The sequence below is a fragment of the Carlito syrichta genome, unplaced genomic scaffold (assembly GCF_000164805.1).
Source record: "Carlito syrichta isolate Samal-C Ts95f unplaced genomic scaffold, Tarsius_syrichta-2.0.1 Scaffold177233, whole genome shotgun sequence".
NCBI classification, from domain to species: domain Eukaryota; kingdom Metazoa; phylum Chordata; class Mammalia; order Primates; family Tarsiidae; genus Carlito; species Carlito syrichta.
Genome location: NW_007121329.1, coordinates 110,100 through 122,616, shown reverse-complemented (window position 1 = coordinate 122,616; position 12,517 = coordinate 110,100). Strand labels below are relative to the sequence as shown.

General features: G+C 44.6%; 1 protein-coding gene across 4 annotated transcripts in view; it reads right to left on the bottom strand.

The window, feature by feature from the left end:
* Nucleotides 1–4,915: 4,915 nt before the first annotated feature.
* Nucleotides 4,916–12,517, bottom strand: part of NPEPPS (aminopeptidase puromycin sensitive) — a 117,695-nt gene continuing 110,093 nt past the window's right edge. For all 4 annotated transcript variants that reach the window (XM_008051485.1, XM_008051486.2, XM_021709345.1 and 1 more), the window contains 4 exons: nucleotides 11,277–11,384; nucleotides 10,618–10,773; nucleotides 10,294–10,341; nucleotides 4,916–6,390 (listed from right to left, as the gene is read on the bottom strand). In XM_008051485.1, coding sequence (XP_008049676.1) covers nucleotides 6,238–6,390; nucleotides 10,294–10,341; nucleotides 10,618–10,773; nucleotides 11,277–11,384 — 465 coding nt within the window. In that variant the 3' untranslated portion in view covers nucleotides 4,916–6,237. The remainder of the gene's footprint in view (nucleotides 6,391–10,293; nucleotides 10,342–10,617; nucleotides 10,774–11,276; nucleotides 11,385–12,517) is intronic.

The window sequence follows — 12,517 nt, the reverse complement described above, 5'->3', positions numbered from 1 at the left end:
AGAGACCAGGTCTCACTATGTAGCCTAGGCTGGTCTCGAACTCCTGTCCTCAAGCAATCTCCCTGCATTGGCCTCCTAAAGTGTTGGGATTACAGGTGTCAGCTACTCACCCAGCCCCCTCTCTTCTTTTGCACTGTGTTCTCCTGAGATTTCTCCCACTAACCTACTAGCCATTCAGTATTCTGATTTTTTTTTTCTTCTAACTTTAGAGTACAAGATAATAAGCATTAAGAAGGAAGAGAATATCCAGATTAGTACAAATAATGCAAGGAAATTAGTGCCCTAATAAATTAAGAGTGGTGGTTCCAGCTACTTGGAAGGCTGAAGCAGAAGGATCCCCTGAGCCCGGGAGGTTGAGGTTGCAGTGGCCATGAGCGTGCCATTGCACTCCATCCTGGGTGACAGAGTGAGACTCCGACTCAAAAACAAAACAAAACCACAAAAACAAAACTCTAAAATTAATGATAATAAATGAAGAGTGGACTGAAGTTGCAGTGTGATTCAAAATACCTACACCATTTGTCAGGCTGATGATCAGGGTCAAAGCTGGCTAGGGTGGGGGTGAGGGGATGTCTCAGATGGTCACCAAACCAGGGCAGGCTTCAATTTTTTTTTCTCCCCAGCTGTCATCTGAATTGGTGCATAGTATATCTACTGTCTGCTGCTGGCAGCCTCTCCGAAAAAGCAAAGATTATGACAGTAAGTGATGTTCCTTCTCTGCTGCTAATTCCTCCCCAGTGTTGGAAACAGAAGTTCAATAGTGAAAGCTACGGTCACCAGACACCTGCAACAGAATCACAGAACACAATTTTTTAAAATATATTTTTCTTTTTGAGTTCAAGTCTCACTCTGTCATCTAGGCAGGAGTGCAGTGACACGATTATGACTCTCACTGCAGCTTGGGACATCCTGGGCTCAGGCAATCCTTCTGCCTCAGCCTCTGGAGTAGCTGGGGCTACAGGTGCACACCACCACATCTGGCTAATTCTTTGATATTTTTGGAGAGATGAGGTCTTGCTATATTGCCCAGGCTGGCAATTTTTCTGGGCACAAGCAATCCTCCTGCCTCTGCCTCTCAAAATGCTGGGATGACGGGCATGAGCCACCATGCCCAGCCTAGAGTGAGTGAGTGAATCAATTTATTTGAGTTGGAGTCTCAAATTGTAAATAAGTGGTGAAATCACGGCTCAGCCTTGACCTCCTAGGCTCAGGCAATCCTGCCTCAGCCGCCCGAGGAGCTGGGACTACAGGTGCACACCACCATGCCTGGCTAATTTTTAGTAAAGATGAGGTCTTGCCATGTTGCCCAGGCTGGTCTTGAACTCCTGGGCTCAGACAGTCCTCTCGCCTCAGCCTCCCAAAGTATTGAGATGACAGGTGTGAGCCACCACGCCTGGCCCAGAGTTCTTTATAAGTGGCAGTGACAACCCATTTGACTTTCCTTCATCTGACACTGTCATCTAATGTTGCCATCAAACTTACTGGTAACAACCAATCCTCTGACTTGTTCTCCTAGGGAAAGCAGTTGTTTGACACAATGCTTTTTTAACATTAGATCTCCTGTCTTTTAGTCTTGCATTTTATTTATTTCCAGGCTTCCAAGTATTTTTTTTTTTAGTCAAAGTCTCACTCTGTCACCCAGGCTGGAGCGTACTGACATGCTCATGGCCACCGCAGCCTCAACCCACTGGGCTCAGGCAATCCTTCCGCTTCCGTCTTCCAAGTAGCTGGAACTACAGGAGCATACCACCATGCCTGGCTAATTTTTTATTTTTTGAAGAGACGAGGTCTCACCAAGTTGCCCAGATTGGTCTCAAACGCTTGGGCTCAGGCAACCCTCTCACCTCGGCCTCCCAAAGTGCTGGGATGACAGACCGTGCCTGACCTACTCTTACATTTTAAACCACACGCCTTGATCACTTTGCTTGCACTGGGGGTTGGAACAAGCAGGCATGGTCCTTCTAGGGTGGGTATTTTGCATTATCACAAAACACTCACAAAGAAAATAAAAATTCTAAAATCCTAAAACTAGCATCTAGTAAGAGGAAGAGATTCTGTTCTCATCAGGCAATTTATTCCTCAGTCAAAAAGGATTCTGGAAGTATAGATTCAGCACTATAAACATTATCAAAAGCTTGCTTTTATTTACTGACTTGCTAATAAATCACTAACCCTCACATGTGGCTCCATGAAGTCTTTCTGATGACATTCTAGAACGTTTTTGAGTTATAGAACGTGAAGAATCTAGAGATATAGAGCTCCTCCTGTTCCCCCCGAAATGCACATACCCGATTCCTTTCTTGCTCCCTGAAACTCATCCTTAGAAACTGCAAGTTAAGATTTCTTTTTTTTCTTTTTTTGAGTTGGAGTCTCACTCTGTTGCCCAGACTGGAGTGCTCTGGCGATCCTTCTGCCTCAGCCTTCCGAGTAGCCGGAATTACAGGCATGCGCTACCACGCCCAGCTGATTTTTTAAAAATTTATTGTAGAGATGTGGTCTCGCTGCCCAGGCGGGTCTTGAACCCGCGGGCTCAGGCAATCCACTCACCTCAGCCTCCCAAAGGCGCGGGATTACAGGCTGAGCCACCGAGTCCGGCTAAATTAAGATTTCACTAAGCACTGCCTACTGTCCCCAAAAGCTTGATTAATTCTCGTTAATCAAACATTACATAAAACTCTCTATAGGAAGTATTAATGCATTTGTGTTTTTTGTTTTTTGTTTTTTTTGAGTTGGAGTCTCACTCTGTCACCCAGACTGGAGTGCAGAGTGCAGTGGCCGCTCCCGGCCACCGCAGCCTCGACCTACTGGGCTCCAGCGATCCTTCCGAGTAGCCGGAACTACAGGCGCGTGCTACCACGCCTGGCTAATTTTTGATTTATTGTAGAGATGAGGTCTCGCCTGCCCAGGCGGGTCTCGAACCCACGGGCTCAGGCAATCCACTCACCTCAGCCTCCCAAAGCACGGGATTATAGGCTGAGCCACCGAGCCCGGCTTGCATTTGTGTTTCTTCCAAATTTCTGTTAAAAATTTTAACCAAAAAAGCAATAGAAAAACATCAAGTATCTTTAAGGCTATTGCCTGGCCCAGTCTGACCATATGATCTTCTAATTATGGAGACATGAAAATTAGCTGGGAAAACACAGCTTTTGGGGACTAGCAAGTCTGGGCGGTCACTGTTTCTGACAGTTACATGCTGTATAAACTAACTTATCTAACTTTTCTGAGCCTGCTTTCTCATCTGTATAATGGGTTTATGACTTTTTTTTTGAGTCGGAGTCTCACTGTCACCCAGGCTGGAGTGCAGTGGCACGCTCACAGCCACCACAGCCCTGACCTGCGGAGTTCCGATGATCCTTCTGCCTCAGCCTTACAAGTAGCTAGAATGATAGGCCCATGCCTATATTTATTTATTGTAGAGACAAGGTCTCACCAAGTTGCCTAGGCCGGTCTTGAACCCCTGGACCCAGACAATCCTCTCGCCTCAGCCTCCTAAAATGCTGGGATTACTTGAGCCACCATGCCCAGCCTGGTGTATGACTTGTAATAGGGAGCTAGAGGAAAAATAACCCCTCTGATACAGAAAAGACTGGATTAAGACCTTATATAGACCCAAAGCATCAGAGTATTGTGCCCAAATCAGTCCAAGGTATTAGAAAAGAGACGGGGTGCAGTGGCTCACACCTGTAATCCCAGCACTTTAGGTGGCCAAGGCGGGAGGACTGCTTGAGGCCATGAGTTCAAGACCAGCCTAAACAACATAGTGTCTATCTCTATTTTTTTTTTTAAAAAGTGGAGGGGTGTATTAGAAAACACAAACTGAGGAGGCTTAATAAGAATTTTTTTGAGTTGGAGTCTCACTCTGTTGCCCAGGCTGGAGGGCAGTGGCATGCTCACAGCCACCATAGCCTTGACCTGCTGGGCTCAGGTGATCCTTCCATCTCGGCCTTCCAAGTAGCTGGAAATATAGGCACACACCACTATGCCCGGCTAATTTTTTGATTTATTGTAGAGTCGAGGTTTTGCCAAGTCACCCAGGCTGGTCTTGAATCCGTGGGCTCAGGCAACCCTCTCACCTTGGCCTCCCAAAGTGCTAGGATTATAGCATGAGCCACTGTGCCAGGCCTTAGTAAGGTTTTAATAATTTACAAAGCCATGCGGAGCTCAGGGAAACCAAGGAGAGTGGAGCCACCCAGAACTAGTAAAGCACGCTGCTTCCTTTCACCAGGTGTGAAGGGGCAAACTGAAGGCGCCAGAAAGCCAAAGGATAGGAGCTGGCTTGGTGGAAGACACAACCAACCCCCAGGCCTGGCCCAGGAGGTCCTGAGCATCCTCCCTCATGCATTCTTACCTTCTTTGGGTATGACTGACTGGCAAATACCGACTGGCTGGGTCCAGAGCAGGAGAAGAATGGTTCCAAGAACGGGAATGACACCAGCACACCCCGCCTGATGTCATTCAAACTACTCAACTCTTCTAAACAGACACTGCATGTGTGCTGAAGCTGAACTTCTTTCCAGAGCTTCTGGTTGCCAAGTTCTGTGAGTTCTTTGGTTAAAGCTGCATTCTTCTGTCTTTTTGGTGTTCCTGCTTTGCTGGTGCCTAAAGCCTATGCCAAGAGAGCCTGGGGGCAGCTCCAGGCCTGGCACCTGAACATATAGCCTCAAAGGCCAGGGCTGAGTCCATCTCAAGTGAACTCAAGTGCTGACTCCAAGGGTCTCTGAGAGATTTCTGAGAATCTAGAACTAACTTAGAAGGAATTTCAGGATTTTTCTGTTCAGGATCTATTCATCAGGAATTCAGGAACTGGATTTTCTTAAATGTGAGATATTCTATGGTAGTAAAACTTCATATAACCCTACTGAATGACAGGAAGGTTTTCCATTTCTTATCAAAGAGAACAAAAGAAATCAGGACATCAATTTCACATTGACATTTTTATTAACGCCAACTGTTTTTTAATTATTATTTTTTTAAAACAATAGCACAAAAATGTTTCAAGGAAGCAGTCTCACAATCTGATGACCTTCTGAAATAGTCAAGCCACACCAAATATGAATTTGTTAATAACACAAAAAAATTTTTTTAAAAGAAAAATAAAAGGAAAAGAAAAGAGAAAAATTAAGGAGAGAGGAAGGAAATGAGACTTGAAGCTGAAACCCATGGGATGAGATGGATGAGGCTTGTTAGTAGGATATGCTGTTGAAGCAGGGGCGGCAAACAGGCTTCGTTTTTAAACCAGCCGCCGCTATCGCCCAGGCCGGCAGCACCGCCCACCAGCTGCTCGCACACACAGAATGACCAGGAGAAGCCAGTGCTGATACTGTAATGAACAGGTTCAATAGCTGGTCTGTCAAACGACTAAGACCACTTTTTGCAGAATAACTCCTTCAGATATGCCTGGCCAGGGGTCTTTTTATTTCTATTGTCTCACCTATATGCATTTCAGGGTTCTTATAAGTCATCTTTACAAAGAAAGAAAACATAATGTATATCAGTTTCTCTTATTTAATGTGGCTATGAAAGGTGTTTATTATTTCTTTATCTCTAAGAAGGACACCGGGGGTGGGGGTTGGGTGTGAAAGGGAGGAAAAAACCCAGAACAGGGTAGGTTTTTTTTCTTTTTTCTTTTTTTTGTTTTTTGGCCAAGGGGTCACACAGAAGGGAAGGCAAGGAGGAAAACTGCAATCCCCGTTCAGACTGTTATGCAGGAAAATCATCTTCCTGGTCAGTCCACGTGCCCAAAAAACCCACTTGGATTTATGCACAGACTCTGACTCTGTGATGCCCATAGTCAGCCTGTGTTGAACCGCTCCCAGCAGTGGACACCACCCTGACTTGTAGGCTGCTTGAAGGACCCACTTCACACAAACCCTCCTCCCCCAGAAGCCTCGAGTTTCCTTCTGGTAGGTTATAAAACAGAACATCTTTCGCCAACAGGAAAGTTAATACTTTACCCACTGACGAGGCTTCGGGAAGTTTCACAGTTTCGTTATGCTCTATTTTATTACTATCATATTTACATTTTTACTTTTATTTATTTATTTTTTGCTGAATTGCTGATTTTCCTTTTTCAATAGAATTTAATTCTGGAGTGTGAGCAGGAACCAGGTAACTACATTCATAGTCCAACCCCCACGGTTTGAAAGAAGACTCCAAATTCTTGGCATGTGAATCGCTGCTTGGTCGCACTGCCCGGCCCTGCAGCAAAGCAGCAGAAGCGCGCTGTGGCGCGCGGGCTCACACTGTGGGCGGCGAGGCCTTCCGCTGAAGGAGGTACTGGTGGATGCTCTCGGCGTCCCGCTTTAGCCAGGCTGCGTTCAGCAGGATGTTTTCACAGCACTGCTGGATGGTGCGCTCGGCGGAAGGAGCCGGGTGGCTCTCGAAGAAAGCCTGGTGTAAAGCAAGCAGAATGCAGACCATGACTGGTGAGGAAGCGGAGTGTGCCACAGGCTGTGAAAAATAACTCCTGTCTACTACAGCAAGGGTTCACCCACCTCAACCACCCTTGGGCTGGAAGAAAACAAGCACCTCCTTGGACCTGCACAGAGGAATTTTCCCCTAAATAGTACATGTTGAAAACCTAATTAAAAAAAAATATTTGTGTGTTGGTCTCATTTCGTCGCCCAGGCTGGAGTGCAGTGGCACACTCAAGACCACCCCAGCGTTGACCCTCTGGGGCTCCGGCGATCTGTCCACCTCAGCCTTCCAAGTAGCTGGAACTACAGGCGCATGCTACCATGCCCAGCTTATTTTTTTAATTTACTGTAGGGATGAGGGCTCACCAAGTTGCCCAGGCGGGTCTTGAACCCGTGGGCTCAGGCAATCCCCTCACCTCGGCCTCCCAAAGTGCTGGGATTACAGGTTTGAGCCACCGTGCCCGGCCCTAATTAAAAGTTAACAGTAGGCTGTTATCCTACAATATATCAAAAACTTAGCCAGGTGTGGTGGCACACGCCTGTAGTTCCATCTACTTGGAAGGCTGAGGCAGAAGGATCACCTGAGCCCAGCAGGTTGAGCCTGGGTGACAGAATGAGATTTTGACTCAAAAAAAAAAAAAGTTAACAGTAAAGAGGCAGTGCCTACTGCCCTTCTTTTAGGCTAATTGTCTAGTGGTTAATCTAGGCTTTGGACTCAGACTTGGGATTTGAATCTAGGCTTGGTCACACACTAGTTTTCAATTGTGAGCAAATTAACTACTCTAAGTCTCAGTTTTCTCATCAATGAGAAAATATTTACTCCAAAAGATTAAGGAGACAACCCACAGAAATATTTGGCAAAATACCCAGCACAGGGTACTTACAAACTCAACATATTTTGGCTGCTTCAAATAAAGATTAATTTGTAAAGGATGATAAAACTAAGAAGTTTAAGCCGGGCTCGGCAGCTCAGCCTGTAATCCCGCGCCTTTGGGAGGCTGAGGTGAGTGGACTGCCTGAGCCCGTGGGTTCGAGACCCACCTGGGCAACTTGGTGAGACCTCATCTCTACAATAAATCAAAAATTAGCCGGGCGTGGTAGCACGCGCCTGTAGTTCCAACTACTTGAAAGCCTGAGGCAGAAGGATCGCAGGAGCCCAGCGGGTCAACGCTGCGGTGGCCAGGAGCAGCCACTGCATTCCAGTCTGGGCGATAGAGTGAGACTCCCAATTAAAAAAAAAAAAAACCAAACAAAAAAAAAACTAAGAAGTTTAAATTGCTGATATACCCTAATAATTTAATATCCCACAGTCTCCCACTTTTCATAGACCAAACAGTTTAAAATTCATCACAACGCTTACTGATTGATTTTCTAATGAAATATACCTGGTTTCACAGAAAACAAAGCAAGTCTTAAATACCAATTGACAAAATGATGGGTCTGTTCCACATGTGAAAGACAAAACGACTAATTCATCTGACTAAATCTAGACCTTTTAGAAATCAAGAACCTTATCTACACAGATGACAGTCACTCCTTTTTCAAGGCTCCAAATCACAGCTGGTTCTCTGGGCCTCAGATGCAAGTCTTCCTGCAGTTCCTCTCAAAGAGTAGCACCAACATTTATATGCCAGAAACCTGGGAATGGCCCTCAACTCTCTTTTCGTTTTTTGTTTTTGTTTTTGCTTTTGGGTTGAAGTCTCACTCTGTTGCCCAGACTGGAGTGCAGTGGCCGCTCCCGGCCACTGCAGCCTCAACCTGCTGGACTCCGGCGATCCTTCCGCCTCAGTCTTCTGAGTAGCTGGAACTATAGGCGCGCGCTACCACGCCCGGCTAATTTTTGATTTATTGTGGAGATGAGGTCTCGCCAAGTTGCCCAGGCAGGTCTCGAACCCGTGGGCTCAGGCAATCCACTCACCTCGGCTTCCCAAAGCGTGGGATTACAGGCTGAGCCACCGAGCCCGGCTCCTCAACTCTCTTTTCTTCCCCTCCCAGATATGTTCACAACACAGAGAAGATACTCAGGAAATATCGCTGAATTAATTATTAATTATTAATGAATTCAAGCCCCAAATCTCTTTCATTACTCCACCTCCTGCACCATGACCACACCTACTCTAAGCTATTTCACTGCACTTGCATGGAGTGTCAGTTTCCCACCAGCTTCTCTCCATTCCAGACTGTTCTCCACACTGTAGGCAAATTGAAATCTTTATAACACAAATCAGATCAAGTCACTACCCTGGTCCCCCACACCACTCCCACCCCCACCCCCGGCATACTATATCTCCAAGCAAGTCACTCCCCTGTTTATAAACTGGAGAGCTTTCTATTTTTTGTTTTATTTTGTTTTGAGTCGGAGTATCATCACTCCGTAGCCCAGGCTGGAGTGCAGTGGCATGCTCACGGCCACCCCAGCGTCAACCTGCTGGGCTTAAGCAATCCTTACACCTCAGCCTTCCAAGAAGCTGGAACTATAGGCATGTGCTACCTTGCCTGGCTAATTTTTTCTTTTTTCTTTTTTTTTTTAATTGTAGAGACAAGGTGTCACCAAGTTGCCCAGGCTGGTCTCGAACCCCTGGGCTCAGGCAATCCTCTCACCTCAGCCTCCCAAAGTGCTGGGATTACAGGTGTGAGCCAACACGCCCAGCCAGAGAATTTTCTATTTTTAGGAGATTCTTAGTGTGACCTGTAAGGCTCTCATGTCCTGGCTTCTGCCTACCTTACCAGCTTCAGCTTGGCCACTGCCCTCTCTGCAAAGTCCATGATGTATTTCTCCTTCACAGTGCTTATCGTCTTTGTGATAAAGTAATTGTTTACACAAAATACACAGTCTAAACTGAATGAAGGCAGAGACTAAGTCTTTCACTTTTTTCTCAAGAAGATCTGAAATCTTAAAACTTACTTCTAATAATGGCTCGCAGAGTGAACCAAACTATATTATAGCTCTCAAGACTTCCAAATTCACACTTGATAACCTCCTTGCCTTCAAGAAGATGAAAGCAAAAGTGACATGTTACAAACACTCAGCAGTTCAATGCAATGGAAGGCTTAAAGTTAAGATAGTCCTGATCAATGTAGACGCGTTCCCCAAATGCTGACCAGTACCAGGCCTAAACGCATCCTAAACTGAGTACCAACCTTTATAAGGGATAAGGAGAGCCTACATAATCATCTAGTCTCACTGTGCACACAACAGACCCATGAAGGTCATCAGAAAGAGAAAAAGAACTAATATCAAGAAACTACTCTATTCTAGCCCCATAACATTATTTAGTTTAAATCACAATTGTATCATCACGCCATTTTATAGATGAAGAAACAGGCCCATAGAAGTTAAAAAAAAAAAAGAAATACCTGCCCAGAGACACGCAGTTTATATGGGGCAGAACACAGATTTACGCCCAGTTAGCTGACTTCGGGTTTCACATTCTTTCAACCATATTTCAATACCCTCAAAAATAATCCCAAATCTAAATTCTTCAGACATGAAAGACTCGATCTCAGTGGTCTCTCCCAGCAAAAGCAAGAAGTTGAGGAGGCGGGGCACATAACAACACAAAGGGCACCTGGTCCTAAACCAGGGGAAGCAAAGGCCGGATGGAGGCCCAAACTTCACCTGCACATAAACTACTTATGTACCGAATATAATATATATATATTATATATATATAAAAAACAAACTAACAAAAAAAACCACAAGAAGTCACTGAAGTACATGACCCAACACCCCAGGATTATAGCTCGGCTTGTTGGCAGCACCAACATTCACAGACCAGAAACCCATGGATGAGCCTTGACTCTTTCTTCTTCCTCTCCCAGATATGATTTTTACTGACTAGATTGAAAAGTGAAAAGTTAACAGTACTTTCCTTACCTTAACCTCTCCAGCCATTTTGTCAACTGCGAATCCCTCAACTGATAGCTGAAAAAACAATGGTTTTAAATAGTAAGTGAAAGTAAAAGAGGTTGGGAACAAACTTCCATTTACCCTAACAACAAATCATCCTGTTCTTTCCCAGCTTCAGTTTGTTATCAAGGGTGTGGAATTGGGGATGGAGAAGTCCTTAAACAGAGCCAGTAATTACTTAGGTAAACTCCTACAGAGCAAAGACAACACTCTATGGGTCTCGTGAGTCATGTGTATCACTCCATGACAGCCACAATTAGCAAGCTACTCCAAATAAAAATTTCCATGTACCTTTATAAGTCTGGATATTAGGAATCCCCCTTGGTATCGATTATAAAGTTCTTCCCAGTTGTCCTTGATGAATTTCCAAGCAGCCTTTCTCCCATGCTTGCTGCCTCCAGCTACTCCACCAATGACTGACACAGTGTCCTGTGGACGTACCTCTTCCTAAAGACAGAAAGAGAAGCCTAGTGTCTCCAAAACATATGCTGGGGCCAGAAAATGCAACGTACTGTTGAGATACCCAATAACCATACTGAAGATATTTATGTCTTGTTTTAGGAATAACTAGCATCAGAAGCTTCCAGCAAAGAGGACAATGTTTAACTTAAAGATCAACCCAACTGAGAATGAGGCAGAGACAGGCTGCTCAACAGATCCTTGCTTGGGAGCCAAAAAGGTGAAGAAAGGAAGAGACACAAAGCAGGCAAAGGGGGTAAGTGAGTTTCCTGGTTTTCAAGAGTCTGTCCTCCCATTTTGGAGTTTCCTCTTCCAACTCTTCTAATTTTCACCACGAGTGGGAGAAAACACTTCAGTAACAAAGCTCAAGCCAATTTTCCTGGAAGAGGAAGCCTCAGTTGAGGCAGCTCAGGAGGATACTAAATCAGAGACGTTGTCACAGATCAATGGGTAAAAACTCCCTTTGAAAAGCAGTTTTCACTGTTACTTACTGAAAGTGCAAATGTGAGGACTTTTTGAATCAGGTCAGGCAGAAGAGTAGCCCCAAGGACTCTTTCAATTCGGTTTTTCTCTTCTTGCATATCTGCTTGTTTATGAAGCTACAGGGAAAAAATGAAGATAGGGATAGTTAACTCTCCCCTGAAGTTCTCCATAAGCCCACATGGGCCTCTCCCCTAGCAGGCAAAACCCCCACCTTCTTGACGGGTAAAATTGGCAGGGTGTTAAATGAGCAAAAGAGAAGACTTTTCAAGATGCTTGGGCACTAAGTTCATCATCTGCCATTACAGTAAGTAAACCACTAGATGGAAGTGCTCACTAGATGAACAGCCTGTCAGCAATTCCAAGCAGTTTATCATCAAGATCCAAGAGGCAGATCTATCATTAGATAGATTATATTAGATAGACAGACATTATCTATCTAAATTCTTTACCTTATTGACATCTGGCTAATATTCTCATTAGTAATCTTATACCATTAAAGATCATCAATTTAGTTTATAAGACTGAAAAATAATCTAAATATCCAACAGTTGAATGCTATAATTACTTATTTTAAAAAGATGACTACTGAAAGTCATGTTTTAAGACTATTTCATGATATAAACATGTTCTTGATATTTAAGTGAAGGAAACAAAGCAGAATTAAATTAACATGAAGGGAAAAACCCTGAAAATACATAAAAATGGTAATATTAAGTAATGATGGTCTTTGATCAGTGGGATTATGCACCTTCACATTTTTTTAATTTTTAATTTTTTTTTTTTGAGTCAGGGTCTCACTATGTTGCCCAGGATGGAGTGCAGTGGTGTGGTCATGACGATCACGATTCGTGGTAGCCTTGACCTCCTGGGCTCAGGGGAATCCTTCCACCTTAGCATCCCAAATAGCTAGGTCTACAGGCACATGCCACCATGCCTGAGTAATTTTTTGATTTTCTGTAGAGACGAAGTCTCACCATGTTGCCCAGGCTGGTCTCAAATTCCTGGGCTCAAGTAATGTGCTCACTTCAGCCTCCCAAAGTGCTAGGATCACAGGCATGAACCACTGCATCTGGTGCATCTTCACATTTTTAAAAAATTTATTTTATATTTTTTATTTTGTAGAGACAGGGTCCCACTATGTTGCCTAAGCTGGTCTTGAACTCCTGGCCTCATGTGTTCTTTTTGCCTTGGCCTCCCAAAGTGCTGGGATTCGAGGTGTGAGCCACTACACTTGGCCCCCATTTTCACT